The sequence below is a fragment of the Oncorhynchus kisutch genome, linkage group LG2 (assembly GCF_002021735.2).
Source record: "Oncorhynchus kisutch isolate 150728-3 linkage group LG2, Okis_V2, whole genome shotgun sequence".
NCBI classification, from domain to species: Eukaryota; Metazoa; Chordata; class Actinopteri; order Salmoniformes; family Salmonidae; genus Oncorhynchus; species Oncorhynchus kisutch.
Genome location: NC_034175.2, coordinates 33185468 through 33204146, shown reverse-complemented (window position 1 = coordinate 33204146; position 18679 = coordinate 33185468). Strand labels below are relative to the sequence as shown.

At 41.7% G+C, this 18679-nt stretch overlaps 1 protein-coding gene across 30 annotated transcripts in view; it reads left to right on the top strand.

Moving 5' to 3' along the window:
- The window catches only part of LOC109904047 (E3 ubiquitin-protein ligase MYCBP2), a 340396-nt gene that overhangs the window by 248614 nt on the left and 73103 nt on the right, over window positions 1–18679 (top strand). For 15 of the 30 annotated variants that reach the window (XM_031793326.1, XM_031793404.1, XM_031793356.1 and 12 more), the window contains 8 exons: window positions 311–366; window positions 532–662; window positions 969–1066; window positions 1864–1980; window positions 2849–2989; window positions 5817–6050; window positions 8105–8237; window positions 11811–11936. In XM_031793326.1, coding sequence (XP_031649186.1) covers window positions 311–366; window positions 532–662; window positions 969–1066; window positions 1864–1980; window positions 2849–2989; window positions 5817–6050; window positions 8105–8237; window positions 11811–11936 — 1036 coding nt within the window. The remainder of the gene's footprint in view (window positions 1–310; window positions 367–531; window positions 663–968; window positions 1067–1863; window positions 1981–2848; window positions 2990–5816; window positions 6051–8104; window positions 8238–11810; window positions 11937–18679) is intronic. The other 15 variants (XM_031793477.1, XM_031793443.1, XM_031793467.1 and 12 more) reach the window with 8 other exon arrangements.

The following is an 18679-nucleotide window of genomic DNA, read 5'->3' as shown; positions in this document are numbered from 1 at the left end:
CTTCACATGTCAGATAGATCTGAATGGAAAAGCAACATGGCAGAACCTAGAAGAATGTGTTTGTTTCATATGATTGTGTTTTACTTTCCATTTTTTATGTATTGTGCATATAGATATTTATAGTATAATTGTTGTTAACTGATCTCAGCATGATTCCCTGGCTAAATAAAGGTTAAATAAAAAACGTAAAACTAAAGGGGAAGCTGTTGCTCAACTGGCCCATGTTTCCTTGTGAAATAATACAGAGAAATTATTAATTTTTTGAGAGTGTAACATTTTTTGACACCATGTTTATTTTCTCCTTGTCCAGGCCTATGAGAATTACTCATTTGAGGAGCTTCGCTTTGCTTCACCCACTCCAAAGAGGTAAGAGATGAGATAAAGGTCAATCAAGTGCAGCAAAAGTAATTGAATGAGAACGAACACCATTTGAACCCAGGTTTTATGACAAAAGTTGATGAGAAGTGAGGGGGAAGTGGGTCTGTCCATTTGGAGTGAAGCACTTTCATCCCTGTTTCTTTCCACCGCCAGGCCCAGTGAGAACATGTTGATCCGGGCTAACACAGACGGGACGTACAGTGCCAACTGGACCCCCGGGGCTGTGGGCCTCTACACAATCCACGTCACCATTGACGGCATTGAGATCGGTAACGTAGAACAGGGTTGGGTTCACTTATATTTCTATTTAGTCATTTCATTGTAGTAAGTTAACAGAGATTCCTATTCCCATTTTCCCGTATTCAAATTGGACTAGAGCTAAAGTCAGTTGATGTAATTTTTTTGTTTCTGTTCATTTAAAGTTTGTCACAGCACAAGCCCTCCAAAAACTGTATGTTGGTATTGTGGTTAGTCTATTATTAGAGAAACTAACTGTATTAGTTAGGAAATGTATTAAACATATATTAGTTAATTTAAATGATAGTTATCTGCCTGCGGAGTGTGGACTGTGCGCATGTTTAACCCACTAGATGCTGGTCTGGAGGTGGAGGTGAAAGACCCTCCTAAAGGCATGATCCCACCTGGCACACAGATGGTCAAACCCAAGGCCGAGCCCCAACCTAGCAAGGTGAGACCGACACACCGGACCCCACACACACCTGAGAACACACACTCATCTGAGAACGGACACGTCCCTAAACCAAAGAACATGAAAACACACCGTCACAGCCAGTAGTGTGTTCATTCACTGTTTGTTTCTGGTCCTCTGTTGTTTCCTCCAGCTGTTGTAAGTGTCTGGATGTAATGCATAGGAATATTTATTTCACGTCTTGTTCACTCTCATTCCAACGGGTGCTTATCTGTTTATACATTTATCATGAAGAACATTGCAACATGCAGTGAATATTTCCACTGTCACGAACCAAGTTATGTATCATTGTTTTTGTGGCTGACAATAATTTAACTGAAAATGGGGAAACAAGCAACAAACTGCAAACTGTTCACTCAGCTCTTTGTATCTCCCTTCTGATCTTGTGTACAGTGGATCATATCCAACGCCAATAAGAGAACTGGGTGGATGGTCGGGTATCTTATTGTTTTAATTGATTACGTTTTTATTATTTAGCCATCTGTATTTTAAGTCAACCTTGGGTTTGCACTGGATATGTCCAACCAGCACTGTTCAGAACGGAGCACTTCTACACTTTCTCCCACTGTGTGTGTATCTGTGTGTGTATCTGTGTGTGTGTGTACACTTTACATGTGTGTGTGTGTGATCCGTGACCAAGAGTGCCTGCATTGCCTTTGTGATTATGTCTGTCTCTCTGCAGTGTGTGTCCTCCTCCACTCTGTTGCCTCTTTTTCGCTTTCCCCTGCTGAGGCTCCTACGGCTTACTGTCTTCCTGTCTCCTCTGCTTCTCTCAGGTCCGCAAATTTGTGTCCAAGGACAGCGCAGGCCTCCGTGTGCGTAGTCACCCTTCCCTGCAGAGCGAACAGATAGGCATAGTGCAAGTCAATGGCACCATCACTTTCATTGATGAGGTAAACTGTTCTAGACTAGGCGATTTGATCGAGTTGTAGCATTAGATTCTCTTTATATCTTTTGTTTGTCTTCTGTTTTTGTTTTTCCTAATTCCTCTTAATTTTACTGCATACTAACTTGACATCCAAGTGTGACCTTAAAGGTTTGCAACATTACAGAAACATTCACAAAAGTTCCTCCAACCTTCTGGAAAACCTGTGAACTTTGGAAAAGTTTCTGGGATTTTGCAACCTTAACCTCAGACTTTCGCGCAAGTCATGCATTATGGTCAGTGGGGGATTTCAGTGGAAATCTGAGATATATGTGCAGAATACGAGTCAGGATTCAGTCCTCGCAATCTACAGAGTAAATGTGTATGACGGTTTTGAGTACAGTAAAACTGCAGTGGGTCTACCTCTCTAGTTATTGCTGCTTCTCTTCTGAGCTCACTTATTTGTTACTTTTGCCTTTGTGTTGCTTCATACACATGCAAGACACTCCGAGGCTGCAGCGAGAAAAACATCAACCTTATGGCAGAGCATGTTGCGTACAATTTTGTGTAGGAAAGAAGCACCAGTCATAATTGTGTCCTCCATTTTAGCCATTTTAGGCCTTTCAGAGTTTTCGTCAAACTTCTTCACAAACCTTGGCAAAGGTTGTTCTGCACCACCCAGTATAGGTGACTCTGCCTTTCTTCTTGTTGAATCTGCATTTCTGGAGCCATTCAGTTGACTACCCTATTATTCGGCCTCCCTCTCTCTCCCGCTGCAGCCTCGCGTAAGGTGCTCTTATTGCCCCGGGGACTCCGCCACCCCTCTTTCCGTTTCCATAGTGACATGAGGGGGGCATGGCTGTGCTCTCTGCCCTCTGTTGCTTGTTTTCCCATAGATCCACAATGATGATGGTGTTTGGCTCAGGCTGAATGATGAGACAGTAAAGAAGTATGTGCCCAACATGAATGGGTACACTGAAGCCTGGTGCCTCTCTTTTAACCAGCATGTGGGCAGGAGCCTGCTGGTCCCAGCCAACGTAAGTAAAATGACGATCAGTCAGTCAGTCTGTAGGATAGAAGGGTAGTCTACCCCCCTATGCTGCTCATTTGGGGAAAACATCACAAATCAGTGATTCCACCATTCATGTGTAACTCAATTGGAACCCCCCCCCCCCCCCAACTCAATGGGATTGATTTGATGTGTGATGATGGTTGTATTGAAGTTTGAAGATTCCCCTACTACCTACCTACCTACACACTGTGTATAGTGATATTGGATCTTATCCGTTCCCCAAATGTCTACAAGCATGAAGTATTGAGAACCTCCTTTAACAGTTTGAAAGAACTTAAGTGTGTTGTTGCATGATGTGTCCAAATGGATGTCACTGCTGTGTCATGAGCCTTCACTAAGGGCAACGTGCATGTCTCAGGGGATTAAAAATATTTACTTTAGCGTGACTAGAATCATGTGTTCAGTTGGACTCTCGAAAAACCCTCACATGGTCAGTTAATACATGTTTAATGCATTGGAAGCATCCCCAATGCATGAATGGACCAGAAAGAGAGAGGTAGTCGATGAGCAATTTCAGTGTGTTTAGTTTAAGAGGGTCTTAGCTGCACTCTCTGCTATTCTCTTCACCTCTTTCTCATTGCTTCTTCTCGCCCACGCTTCATAAGCACAGGCACCTCAGAGCAACACGAAAAAAGCTCTTCTCCCTCAAAAGAGATTTCACATACATTTGTTCCATGGCACAAACAACCTCTAAAATCTAAAGGCCAGTTTGTTAGACTCAGATGAAGCCTGGTCCTGGCCCAAAAATTTTTTTCCATTTGTGCATGCTTTTTACGCCAGGATTAGACCTAATCTGGGTCTGGGAATTTGGCCTTTTCTAATCAGGGACTTCATAGGTGGATAGATTAAGAAAAGTTAATATTCATTCATTAAAAGTCATTGCCTACGTATTCACAGCTATTCGTAAAATGGATGGTTTTCGGTCATGAGGCAATCATTGGTCCCCAACACAGTTTCATATAGAAATTGTGCTTTTACCACTCCACAATTCCACCTATGCATTTGGTTGCTCTATGAGGCTTCTAAGGTTCAGAGGCTTCTATGTTAAGGGTGTTGTCAAACAGCATGACACGCTACATCCTATGTGTTGAAAGGGATTTTAAGAGATTTTCTGGGGGCGATTGTTAACTCAAAATGGTTTTAAAAATTCCAACCCCTTCCCACACAAAATAAAAAAAATCTGTGTTCCGAATCCTTCACAACATCTTGCCATTTCTTCACAATTGCTTGAGTACAAGGCCTTTCTGGTACCCTGTCAACATTGGTGAAAGCCTACTCTTCTCAAGTTCAATTACAAAATAATTTATACATGGCCAAAATTGCAGAAAAAAGATTAATAATGATTTCTTCCCAAAAAAAAGACATCAGCACTTGTTCTCTCCCTTTTTCTCACACTTAAATGAATCCTCTTGCCGTTTCTTGACTTGTACTTACGATTTGTTGCTCAGAGTGTCTTTAACGCTAGCCAAGGAGTCAGGGATATCGGCTTTTTGTCGTGGACCCCCTTAACTATATTCCCACAGGTGAGTTGTGTGAAGGAGAGATGTGTATGGCTTGGCTGCTCTGTTGCTTTTTCATCCATCTGTTATTTCTACGTTTCCTATTGAAACCCCTCCCCCTCTGAAGTTCTTCAATTTGAGTTATGGTGAACTTTGAGTTTTTAACCACAGTTGCATGACTTTCTGAGTAGTTTAATTTAAGAACACTGTCGTTCTACCTCCATTCCCCTTTAGGAATCAACTATTCATTCAAGGTCCATTTGTTATGCTGTCTGCTCCGTGATAACTTTGTTCCCATTTCACGTGAAATTCAAGCTATCGAGTGAAATGGACATTTGTGTGTTGCATGAGGGTTAATAACAATGACACTAATATGTTACATGTGGCTTTTGTATGAAAGGGTAGATGCCATGTGGCCTACTGTATGTGTCTAGTACTCTGGCCCCAATTTTGTAATTTACATTTGACATTTTAGTGATTTAGCAGATGCTCTTATCCAGAGCAACTTACAGTAGTGCGTGGATAATTTTTTTCAGATTTTTCCCATGCTAACATTCATCTCCCTTTTTAGTAGAAAAAGCCATAACCACACATCTATGAAACAATTGAAACATATTTCAGGCTTGCACAGTATGAAGTGATACATTATTTTAGTTGATGTATTTAGTCATACCTTTAGTCGTCACACTTTTTGAGAACTTTGTGGCATTCAGGTGTTGCCAATGAAACCTGTCTTGTCAACTTTATGCCATCGAGACAGTATCAGCCCAACAACAACCTGTGCACTTGATGCTCATAGGGTGTCCTCGAAAAAAATCTGATAGTCATTGCTGCAGCATTGAAATATATATATATATTTTTTTACCTTTATTTAACTTGGCAAGTCAGTTATGAACGGCCGGTTGTGATACAGCCCGGGATCAAATCAGGGTCTGTAGTGACGCCTCTAGCACTGAGATGCAGTGCCTTAGACTGCTACGCCACTCGGGAGCTATGCTTTAGGTTTATGTCAACATTTGCTACAGAGAGTGAATCCTACTGGTTTTGTTGAACTGATAGCTCTTAGGACAGTACTGTAAAACTTTAATAGAAATTGTGGGACTTTGATTATTTGATAACCTGAAACACTAGTCACGCTATATCGTCTCTCATAAGACACATACACACACAGTTGTCAGGAATGAGGATGAAAATATGTCATCAAATCAGACAAATCCATCACTACTCTTCCATTGACTGTAGTCTTCTAACCTAGCCTGATTGGTATTAACGCCTATCAATTCCCACTTGCAGGAGGCAGGAGGCCAATCGGAGCAGAGTGTTAAGGAGGTGAGCTCCAGCGGCCGCCCCTCCCAAGAGGCCCCCTCCATGCAGGAGCAGGACAGGGTGGGGCAGGGCGGCGGCCCTGGGCTTTATAAGGTAGTGAAGACGGGTCCCTCGGGTCACAACATCAGAAGCTGTCCAAACCTTAGGGGTATCCCCATTGGAATGTTAGTACTTGGAAACACGGTCAAGGCAGTAGGCGAGGTACGCACCCCCCCCCCTCCCCCGCACAAAAAAAACAGCGGAAAATAACAAATGTGATGTCTTAAATTACTTATTGTGGTTGCCTTTAATTGATTCATTATCAATCTAGATTACTTAGTTACTATTTTGTAGTTCTTATACCCATTTGTTTTGTTTCACTCTTCTACTTTGAACTCTCTTTGCAAAACAGACAAGTTGTTGTAATGTCTTTTGTTTCCTCCCCCTTTTGCTTGTAAATTGGTTGACTTGTTTTGGATGTATGTACTTTACCATTGAAAGGGTGAATACATGAGATGCCTCTGGGTGTGGGTGTGTGCTCTGTCCTTTCTTTCAACATGTGCAGGCTCTTTTCTTTATAGAACACACTCCAGTGGCTACAGCATTTTTTATTTGTTTCCTTTTGCATTTATATATTTTTGTTCATTTTAATATATACTGAACAAAATATAAACGCAACATGCAAAATGTCAACGGTTTTACTGAGTTACAGTTCATAAGGAAATCAGTCAATTGAAATGAATTAATTAGGCCCTAATCTATGGATTTCAGATGACTGGGCAGGGGTGCAGCCATGGGAGGGCCTGGGAGGTCATAGGCCCACACAGTTGGGAGCCAGGCCTAGCCTATCAGAATTAGTTTTTCCTCACAAAAGGGCTTTATTACAGACAGAAATACTCCTCAGTTCCATTAGCTGTCCGGGTGGCTGGTGTCACACGATCCCGCAGGTAAAGAAGACGAATTTGGATGTCCTGGGCTGGCGTGGTTACACTTAGTCTGCGGTTGAGGCCGGTTGGACATACTGCCAAATTCTCTATAATTACGTTGGAGGCATCAACGTAGAGAAACAGCTCTGGTTGACAGTCCTGCAGTCAGCATGCCAATTGCACGTTCCTTCAAAACTTGCGACATCTGTCGTGTTGTGACAAAACTGCACATTTTAGAGTGGCCTTTTATTGTCCCCAGCACCTGTGTAATGATCATGCTGTTTAATCAGCTTCTTGATATGCCACACCTGTCAGGTGGATGGATTATCTTGGCAAAGGAGAAATGCCCACTAACAGGGATGTAAAAACATTTCTGCGGAAAATTTGAGTGAAATAAGATTTTTGTGCATGTGGAACATTTCTAGGATCTGTTATTTTAGCTCATGAAACATGGGACCAACACTCCACGTTGCATTTATATTTTTTGTTCAGGATAGTTTATTTAAACTATGTTAGTTTATTTAAACTATGTTAGTTTATTTATAATTTGAAACGGATTCCTTCACTATTTTCTGACATTGGATTCTTGAAATGCTGAAGCCATACTGTACCTCAAATGAATCTTCTCTCTTACACCTTCTGTCCTCTTTTGTTTCTTGGTGGACTTTTTTAAAACTCTCTAAAATTCCTTGACCCGGAAGTGCTGAATGTTGCCTACTTCCTGCTTGACCTCTGATTGGGGATGTGGTGTTGTCATGCTGTTACTAGAATGCCCTCTCTGAACCAATGGCTCCCCAGCTCTTTCTCATTGAATCTTTCCTCGATTCCCCACATCCTATCTCCTCGTCTCCTTCTCAACTTGCATTGGAAAAGATGGTCTGAGGGGAGGAACCTTGATACTCCTCCAGTAGGGTTGAGAATGTGGCAAGGAGATACTAAGCTACGAGGAATCATAGAAATACGCACTAAGTCTCGCTCTCACTCTCTACGCAGTGCAACCTCTGCATTTATTAACATTTCCACTTTCCATTTGTGTCCGTCTGTCTAAAGTGATGATTTTTTCAGGACCTTTAGAAAACCAAGACAAACATGAATTTACCTTTCAATATGATTCACTTTTAGAGTAAGTTGTTTAATTAATTATCTTTAGCCAGTGATCTCTGCAAAATGCTGCTTTTATGAGAAATATTATAGCTACAATGCCGTATTTAATTGTTCTGAAGGAATGATGTGCATTCATGTATAGGGGGATTGTATTGTATTTGAGAGAATGGTGCTGTGTGCGTGTGTGGACTGCAGCATTTGTGTGTGTGCGTATATAGGGATAAAGAGCATTGTGTTGTGCGTCAGGTGGTAAACACGGAGGGGACGTGGGTGCAGCTGGACAAAAACAGTGTGGTGGAGTTCTGCGAGAGCGACGAAGGAGAGGCCTGGTCTCTGGCCCGAGACCGTGGGGGAAACCAGTACCTACGCCATGAGGAAGGTAAGAGCCTTTTAACTTAACTTAACTTAATGCTTTTTACTCCTGTTTCCTTTTTATATTTTTGGATCAGGGTCTGTATTGGGCTTGGCTGTATACATTTTTTTGCCACAGCATGATTTTCAGGACCGTCCATAAAAATAAAATAGAAATTTGGAGGTTCAGCCCCCCCATCGCGGGAGCTGCAGGGGTTTGTGCTACGCCACTGCTTATAATTAACTATAAGTGAACTATAACTAAGGGCTCCAGCTATGCTTTTGGTTTTCTAACTTGATAGCTAAGTCGCTAGCTCGCAAGTAGGGATGCACATTTCTGTCAATTTTGCTGCCGACTGACTGACCCTCATTTACCTGTTAAAAAAATGGTTACATTTTCCCCAAACATTAAACACGTGACCAACAGAAAATACTATCAGAGATCTGTGCATATAATGATGAGATGCTTATGTTTCTGCCCTAACAATAGGAGTCGTCCCAAGGCGGGAAGGCAGGCGACAAACTCATTGGGCTTATTTTGGAAAATGAGGGGAGAGTGAAACCTATCACTCTGATACTATGAGTGCATACAAGAACCGGACATTTTCAGTAAGAGCTTAATGAAAACATGCAAGAATAGCAAGCCTATCGTCTTAGTCAAGAGTCCTATTAAAACCTCTTTAGGATATGACCCTTTTTTTCCAATTTTCACCCAAAATGACATACCCAAATCTAACTGCCTGTAGCTAAGGACCTGAAGCAAGGATATGCATATTCTTGATACCATTTGAAAGGAAACACTTTGAAGTTTGTGGAAATTTGAAATGAATGTAGGAGAATATAACACATTAGATCTGGTAAAAGATAATACAAAGAAAAAAACATTTGTATTTTTATTTTTCATCTTTGAAATGCAAGAGAAAGGCGATCCTGTAGAGGTGCACATGCAAGTCCTGTTATGAAGCAGATAATAAAACGCCATTTTCAAACATTTGCCCAAATGTAATTAGTGGAAAACACTGTTGTAAACAGTGCAACTAATGCAAGTAGTTTCATATGTGACGGAGATTAAAATATTTGTTTCAAACTTAGAAAGAGTAGGAATCTTAGAGGAACAACTATGATGGGTTGCTAATATGACTAGGATTGTGCTTTTGGACAACGAAAGGAAGTTAATATGAAAACCAATAGAACAGGAGAGAAGTGCTGGTTATTGGCATGAGGAAGTTTTTATAAAATAGGTAAGCTATGCCTCATTATTTGAAGTAAACTCACAGCCACGCTCAAGGTCCTGAATGATGTCATAACCGCCATCGATAAAAGACAGTACTGTGCAGCCGTCTTCATCGACCTGGCCAAGGCTTTCGACTCTGTCAATCACCGCATTCTTATCGGCAGACCCAACAGCCTTGGTTTCTCAAATGACTGCCTCGCCTGGTTCACCAACTGCTTCTCAGACAGAGTTCAGTGTGTCAAATCGGAGGGCCTGTTGCCGGACTTCTGGCAGTCTCTATGGGGGTGCCACTGGGTTCAATTCTCGGGCCGACTCTTTTCTCTGTATATATAAATGATGTCGCTCTTGCTGCGGGTGATTCTTTGATCACCTCTACTCAGACGACACCATTCTGTATACTTCTGGCCCTTCTTTGGATACTGTGTTAACAATCCTCCAGGCGATCTTCAATACCATCCAACTCTCCTTCCGTGGCCTCCAACTGCTCTTAAATGCAAGTAAAACTAAATTGCATGCTCTTCAACCGATCGCTGCCCGCACCTGCCCGCCGGTCCAGCATCACTACTCGGGATGGTTCTGACTTAGAATATGTCAAATACCTAGGTGTCTGGTTAGACTGTAAACTCTCCTTCCAGACTCATATTCAGCATCTCCAATCCAAAATTAAATCTAGAATCGGCTTCCTATTTCGCAGCAAAGCCTCCTTCACTCATGCTGCCAAACATACCCTCGTAAAACTGACTGTCCTTCCGATCCTTGACTTTGGCGATGTCATTTACAAAATAGCCTCCAACACTCTACTCAGCAAACTGGATGCAGTGCCATCCGTTTTGTCACCAATGCCCCTTATACCACCCACCACTGCGACCTATATGCTCTCGTTGGCTGGTACTCGCTACATATTATTCACAAAATCCACTGGCTCCAGGTCATCTATAAGTCTTTGCTAGGTAAAGCTCCGCCTTATCTCAGCTCACTGGTCACCATAGCAGCACCCACCCCTAGCATGTGCTCCAGCAGGTATATTTCACTGGTCCTCCCCAAAGCCAACACCTCCTTTGGCTGCCTTTCCTTCCAGTTCTCTGCTGCCAATGACTGGAAACTAATTGCAAAAATCACTGAAGCTTTAAGCATCAGCTGTCAGAGCACCTTACCGATCGCTGTACACAGCCCGTCTGTAAATAGCCCATCCAACCAACTACCTACCTCATCCCATATTTGTTTTTGTTTTTCTGCTCTTTTGCAGAATATAGACTGATAAGCAAATGTATTTTCGAAGGTTAACCATTAACATCCCTACTTCAAAATCAAGCTTCTTGGTTACAGCATAGACAATCAATTCCATCTGTGTTCAGGATCCCTGCTGTATGCAACAAACTGCTAGGAGCCTTTTAAGATTGTTGTGTAACTTTGAGTTTGGTTGTCTGCACTTGCAATTAGCAATGTTTGTTCGCGCTTGTTAGCATTTAGCTAGTGTCCGCAATGGAATTTCACAAGTAATTTGTTAGCCGTTGTTAGTATTTTTTCAATAAGGTCAAACATTTTGAATATAGATTACTTTCACATTTGGAAAGAAATAGTGCCCCTTGTGTGCACTGCCGGTAATACCGTATAGTTCCTGTAGCATAAAATATGGATACTGCCCAACCCTAGCCCGTATTCACAAAGTGTCTCAGAGTGCAAGTGCTGATCTTGGATCAGATTTACCGGGTATCTGGACAGTTGTAAGATCCTAATTCTTTAGGATGAACCAGCACTTGAGATAATATGTCTCTAAATTTAACTTTGGTGTTAATCAAGATAAATGGGAGAGTTGACCTAAAGAAAATTGAGTTGAGTATTTCGATCTCAAGTTGGGATTGGGTTCTCTCAGATCTCACTCATCTTAGTTTTGAAGTTACTTTAAGAATAGCCTGTCCGTCCAGTGTTTCCAGATTTTCTATTAAATATGCAATATGAGTGAAATAGTTTTCCTTCCAATTTTTTTTGTTAAGTATGTTAAAAAGGTTTTCTGTGTTTTGAATTGTGTTCTGCGTACCCCAACAACAGAATGGTATGGTAAACAGCTGATTAGCCAGCTTCGCCAATGAGACGACCTCTGCCAAAAACATGACGTCATGTTATATGAGGAAATGGCAAGTCTGTTTGAAATAAGTTTATTTGTTAATTACATTTTTGCTTTAGCCACAAATATGAGTATATGAAGAGTCTGCAGCATTGTATGAGTTAACAGAATATATAAACTTTTAAAAGTTAGATTTTCACTGGACAGTAACTTAAACGTATATAACATGGATATGAATGGATGTTTTGGTTGCTGTTGTTGGTGAAGCTAACGTGGTCCAGCTCTGTCTCCTCTCCCAACAGAACAAACCCTTCTGGAGCACGGGGCCCAGACCCCACCACCTAGCCCCTTCTCTGTCCAGGCCTTCAACAGGGCTACTGCAGCCAATGGGGCACAGGGCTTTGACTACGGTATCTCAAACAACAAAGGTGAGGCATGCCGGGGCACGTGGCTTGGTGGCTGGGCGGGAGAGGGATGCCTACACAGTTATACATGCACCTGTGGCTTGGTAGCTACAGCTGCTTCTGCTTTAGGAAAGTCCAGAATCTGGATCGTGGCTATGAGGCACAAAACTTAAGAAAATGGTCCAAGTGAAATGGGCAGGTAGTGTATCTATCCCAGTAGGAAATACTAGTTTTTGATGTCCGTTGCAAAGTGTTTTAAGGCATGATCTGTTGTGCGCCCAAATGAACAAAACCCAGGCTGCCTCACACGTAGGTCCCTAGCAACTGTCAATTCATTAAAAAAAATATATATATATACTTTGCAACTCTCCTTATAGCTCCTAATATGATAAGTTGTCTGACTAGTAATATTCTGATTTGATATACTCATGACATTGCCGGTGCAAGTCAGATTATTGGAGACACTCAGATTTATTGTGCTAGTTATAGTTATGCAGTCATAACTCAAGTGAGGATGTCAAAAATATTTATCCAATTTCGCATTGGAGTAGTTTCCTTTTCCTGACAAACCTTCCGGGCTCTCGAGTAGCGCAGCATCTCAGTGCTAGTGGCGTCACTACAGACCCTGGTTCGATTCCAGGCTATGACACAACCGGCCGTAATTAGGAGTCCCATAGGGCGGCGCACAATTGGCCCAGCGGTGTCTGGGTCAGGGTTTGGCCAGAGTAGGCATTTTTTTTTTGGGATTCAGTGTATTATTTTAACGTCCATGATACATTTTCACTTTGGGTACAACACGTATGATTGACTGACTAGGGAACTGCTGAGGAGATGCACAAGTCTCCACTCTCCACATACAGTTGCTCTTCATCAGTTCTTCTCTCACCGTCATTCTGCATCCACTGTCTTTTACTTCCTGTTTACTTCCTGCTTCTTATCTGACAATGTCCTGTGGGCTTCCTGGCTTCTCTTGAGCTGTGTTCAAATACCCATACTAACATACTGTATAATACATACAGTTGAAGTCAGAAGTTTACATACATTTAGGTTGTAGTCATTAAAACTCCACAAATTTCTTGTTAACAAACTATAGTTTTGGCAAGTAATTTAGGACATCTACTTTGTGCATGACACAAGTAACTTTTCCAACAATTGTTTACAGGCAGATTATTTAACTTATTATTCACTATATCACAATTCCAGTGGGTCAGAATTTACATACACTAAGTTGACCGTGCCTTTTAAAAGCTTGGAAAAATCCAGAAAATGATGTCATGGCTTTAGAAGCTTCTGATAGGCTAATTTACATAATTTGAGTCAATTGGAGGTGTACCTGTGGATGTATTTCAAGGCCTACCTTCAAACTCAGTGCCACTTTGCTTGACATCATGGGGAAAATTAAAAGAAATCAGCCAAGACCTCTTGTATACAATACAATTGTATAACTCCACAAGTCTGGTTCATCATTGGGAGCAATTTCCAAACACCTGAAGGTACCACATTCATTTGTACAAACATTAGTATGCAAGTATAAACACCATGGGACTACGCAGCCATCATACAGCTCCGGAAGGACACGTGTTCTGTCTCCTAGAGATGAACGTACTTTGGTGCGAGAAGTGCAATCAATCCCAGAACAACAGCAAAGGACCTTGTGAAGATGCTGGAGAAAACAGGTACACAAGTATCTATATCCACAGTAAAATGAGTCCTATATCAACATAACCTGAAAGTCCGCTCAGCAAGGAAGAAGCCACTGCTCCAAAACCGTCATAAAAAAGCCAGACTACGGTTTGCAACTGCACATGGGGACTTTTTGAAGAAATGTCTTCTGGTCTGATGACACAAAAATAGATCTGTTTGGTCAATGTTGTGGAAATTTCCTGTATTTACCAAATCATAAGAGCAAACCACACACAAGTCAGAGTTTATCACAAAGTCCATCTTTAATTATAAGAGCTCCATCACAACCCTGTGACTCTCAGATCAATTCAGTGTCTATAAATGAATTCTCTGAGAGTTCCTTACACATTGCAACTGAGATCCTTTATAGCAAAGACACACATAGCCATACAGCATTGGCCATAATTTATTGTTCAGCTTTGTCTCCTAAACTATGTTCTTTTCTCAAACTCAGAACCTAAACAAATCCTCATATCAACAGGCATATATCAAATCCACCCTATCTTGACAAGATCACAGAGACACATTAACTGGCACACAGACATTGTGGAGCCAAGAGATACACGCTTGACCCCTTCCCTCACTCCGGCCCAAGTAACTTAGTCTTGACAGAGAACAGATGACTGCACAGTATTGCCACAGTATTATACAAAAATAAACATTCTGATGAGAAGTAACTTACAAACATATGATGAATATAAAACATCTTACCTATGTTACAAACTAATTCTGATTATTCCCCAACACCATAATGTCCATCTTTATGTTTGGAGGAAAAAGGAGGAGGCTTGCAAGCTGAAGAACACCATTGTCTGGGTACTTTGCTGCAGGAGGGACTGGTGCACTTCACAAAATAGATAGTATCAAGACATCAGTCAGGAAGTTAAAGCTTGGTCGCAAATGGGTCTTCCAAATGGACAATGACCCCAAGCAGACTTCCAAAATCGTGTCAAAATGGCTTAAGGGCAACAAAGTCAAGGTATTGGAGTGGCCATCACAAAGCCCTGACCTCAAACCAATAGAAAATTAGTGGGCAGAACTGAAAAACCGTGTGTAAGCAAGGTCTACAAACCTGACTCAGTTACACCAGCTCTGTCAGAAGGAATGAGCCAATATTCACCCAACTTATTGTGGAAAGCTACCCAAAACTTTTGACCCAAGTTAAACAATTGAAAGGCAATGCTACCAGATACTAATTGAGTGTATGTAAACTTCTGACCCACTGGGAATGTGATGAAAGAAATAAAAACTATTATTCTGACCTTAAAATAAAGCAGTGATCCTAACTGACCCAAGACAGGGAATATTTACTATGATTAAATGTCATTAATTGTGAAAAACTGAGTTTAAATGTATTTGGCTAAGGTGTATGTAAACCTCCGACTTCAACTGTACTTAATGAGTATATACTACATGCTATTAGTTAATTTGAGTTAACTGTAAACGAACGGTACCGTTTCAGTTGAACGTACTATAGCTTCGCCTGTCGGAAGTTGATGCTGTTGCTATGCAACCTCTTGCTAGCTTTTTAGCATAACAAATGCTAAAAATTTTATGATTTCGGTTGTGTTCATAAATTCAATCTGGAGTGTCAGAATGCGCTCTGGGCGTTCTTAAATCCTTAGCGTTGTCAGATTGTCCGTTGATAAATTCGGAGCTTTCAGAGTGCACATTGGAAACTGACCGAGGAGTAGGGTTGATCCGAGCGTTCAATGGCAGTCAAGTGCTCAAGCTAACTGGCTAACGTTGGCTAGCTACTTTCAGACACAAATGAGACAGGGAACACCTCACTCTGACCATTTTACTCGCCTTAGCAGAGCTGGTTAGGCTGTTTTCATGTTATCTAGAGCATTGTGACTGTAACTGTATTGTAATTATTTTTTGTCAATGTTTACTGATACTGGCCATATTCAACAGGTGTTGAGCATTTGTAAATTCATCAGTACTGCGCGAAAGTGCTCTGAAATCGGGGTAGATAGCCAGAATGAACAATGTCCATTGAAACACACAACGACTAATCCACTTAGCTAAGAATGATGTGAATATTGAAGTCCGTACATGTTGGGTAGTTAGTTAGATAGCAGATACTTAATAATACTGCCTGGCAAGTTTGATATATTAGTAGCCAACTAACATTAGGTAGCTAGCTATCATATCGGTATTTATTGCTGTAATACTATGCGGTTCGTAAGGATAATGTAGCTAACAAATTTTCAAACAACATAACGTGCAACTTAACTTATTTGAAAAGTCAATACTTTATTACATTTGCTCAACATTTTCTTACATTTTTTCATAATTAGTTAAAGCAATGAATTTGTATCCGCTTTCGTCGGACTTCGGCTGCATATTTTCCGCCATTTTCTTAAAATCTAAAAATGTTGTGAAGCCATGCCCATTTCATTATGGGCCCTAAAAGCACAGAAAAGTGTCCACTGCATGCATACTTTGTATTTTCGCAAATTTAGTACGACATCCGGGAACTTCCTACAGTGCCTTGCGAAAGTATTCGGCCCCCTTGAACTTTGCGACCTTGGATCATTCAGAGATCCTCACTGAACTTCTGGAGAGAGTTTGCTGCACTGAAAGTAAAGGGGCTGAATAATTTAGCACGCCCAATTTTTTTGTTTTTGATCTGTTAAAAAAGTTTGAAATATCCAATAAATATCGTTCCACTTCATGATTGTGTCCCACTTGTTGTTGATTCTTCACAAAAAAATACAGTTTTATATCTTTATGTTTGAAGCCTGAAATGTGGTAAAAGGTCGCAAAGTTCAAAGGGGCCGAATACTTTCGCAAGGCACTGTATATCCAAACTATGACCAATATGCATACTACACTGCTCAAAAAAAATAAAGGGTAAACTTAAACAACACAATGTAACTCCAAGTCAATCACACTTCTGTGAAATCAAACTGTCCACTTAGGAAGCAACACTGATTGACAATAAATTTCACATGCTGTTGCGCAAATGGAATAGACAACAGGTGGAAATTTTAGGCAATTAGCAAGACACCCCCAATAAAGGAGTGGTTCTGCAGGTGGTGACCACAGACCACTTCTTAGTTCCTATGCTTCCTGGCTGATGTTTTGGTCACTTTTGAATGCTGGCGGTGCTTTCACTGTAGTGGTAGCATGAGATAGAGTCTACAACCCACACAAGTGTCTCAGATAGTGCAGCTCATCCAGGATGGCACATCAATGCGAGCTGTGGCAAGAAGGTTTGCTGTGTCTGTCAGCGTAGTGTCCAGAGCATGGAGGCGCTACCAGGAGACAGGCCAGTACATCAGGAGACGTGGAGGAGGCTGTAGGAGTGCAACAACCCAGCAGCAGGACCGCTACCTCTGCCTTTGTGCAAGGAGGAGCAGGAGGAGCACTGCCAGAGCCCTGCCAAATGACCTCCAGCAGGCCACAAATGTGCATGTGTCTGCTCAAACGGTCAGAAACAGACTCCATGAGGGTGGTATGAGGGCCCGGCGTCCACAGGTGGGGGTTGTGCTTACAGCCCAACACTGTGCAGGACGTTTTTCATTTGCCAGAGAACACCAAGATTGGCAAATTCGCCACTGGTGCCCTGTGCTCTTCACAGATGAATGCAGGTTCACACTGAGCACATGTGAGAGTCTGGAGACGCCGTGGAGAACGTGCAACATCCTCCAGCATGACCGGTTTGGCGGTGGGTCAGTCATGGTGTGGGGTGGCATTTCTTTGGGGGGCCGCACAGCCCTCCATGTGCTCGCCAGAGGTAGCCTGACTGCCATTAGGTACCTAGATGAGATCCTCAGACCCCTTGTGAGACCATATGCTGGTGCGTTTGGCCCTGGGTTCCTCCTAATGCAAGACAATGCAAGACCTCATGTGGCTGGAGTGTGTCAGCAGTTCCTGCAAGAGGAAGGCATTGATGCTATGGACTGGCCCGCCCGTTCCCCAGACCTGAATCCAATTGAGCACATCTGGGACATCATGTCTCGCTCCATCCACCAACGCCACGTTGCACCACAGACTGTCCAGGAGTTGGCGGATGCTTTAGTCCAGGTCTGGGAGGAGATCCCTCAGGAGACGACCTGCCACCTCATCAGGAGCATGCCTGAGTGTGACTCCAAATCCAGACCTCCATGGGTTGATAAATTTGATTTCCATTGATAATTTTTGTGTGATTTGGTTGTCAGCATATTCAACTATGTAAAGAAAAACGTTTTTAATAAGAATATTTCATTAATTCAGATCTAGGATGTATTATTTTAGTGTTCCCTTTTCCCTTTTTTGAGCAGTGTATATACTCAATTCACGTCACAAATAGTACGGATTGTGCCGTGAGTATTAAAACACAGCTTTGGTCTTGCTTTTAGATTCCCAAATCAGGGGTGGCATGTGGATGTTAATTAAGAGTGTTGGCTTCAGAATTTCTCTCTACTTTTGTAGTTTTGGAGATAGTGGAGACAGGATAGTAGCATTAGCAAAATCTTAAAGGTACTGTTCACTTTTTAGAAGTTTAACTTATTTTCGACATACCTGTCGTGTAATCAGACTTGTCTATGCGTGAGTAAAGTAACTTTAACTGAAGGCTAATGTATTTCTAGCTTGACGTTGCTTCACATTACAAGCCTCATAAACCCTTAAATTCGCACAGGCCGTCATTAGCATATGGCCAATCAGGATGCAATATGCAAATAACACCATCTCCCCTTGTAGAGTACAAAGTGTAGACTGCCTTTGTCTCAACAGACCTCAAGTGGATTTATTCTGTCGGTAGGTCTGTTCCTGACTAGTACTTCTTGAACATTTGAACGTAGTCATGAACATAAAATATTTTCTGTTAACTTTAACCCAAAATGCATCTCTAATTATTTGTAACACAAATCTACCCCACAGGTAAGTTAGAACTGTAACAACTTGACAACTGTTGTCTTTTTAATTTTTTTACTTAGAGCTCAGTCTTTTATTGTTTCCTTTTACTTATTGGTCCAGTCTTTGAGGTTTAACTATTGCTCGCCCACACCTTGTTCTGGGTGTAGCAGGTACATCTGGCTTGTCGGAGTGGTGAAGACACTTGAATCTTCTCCTGTGTAGCATTGTTGTTTTCA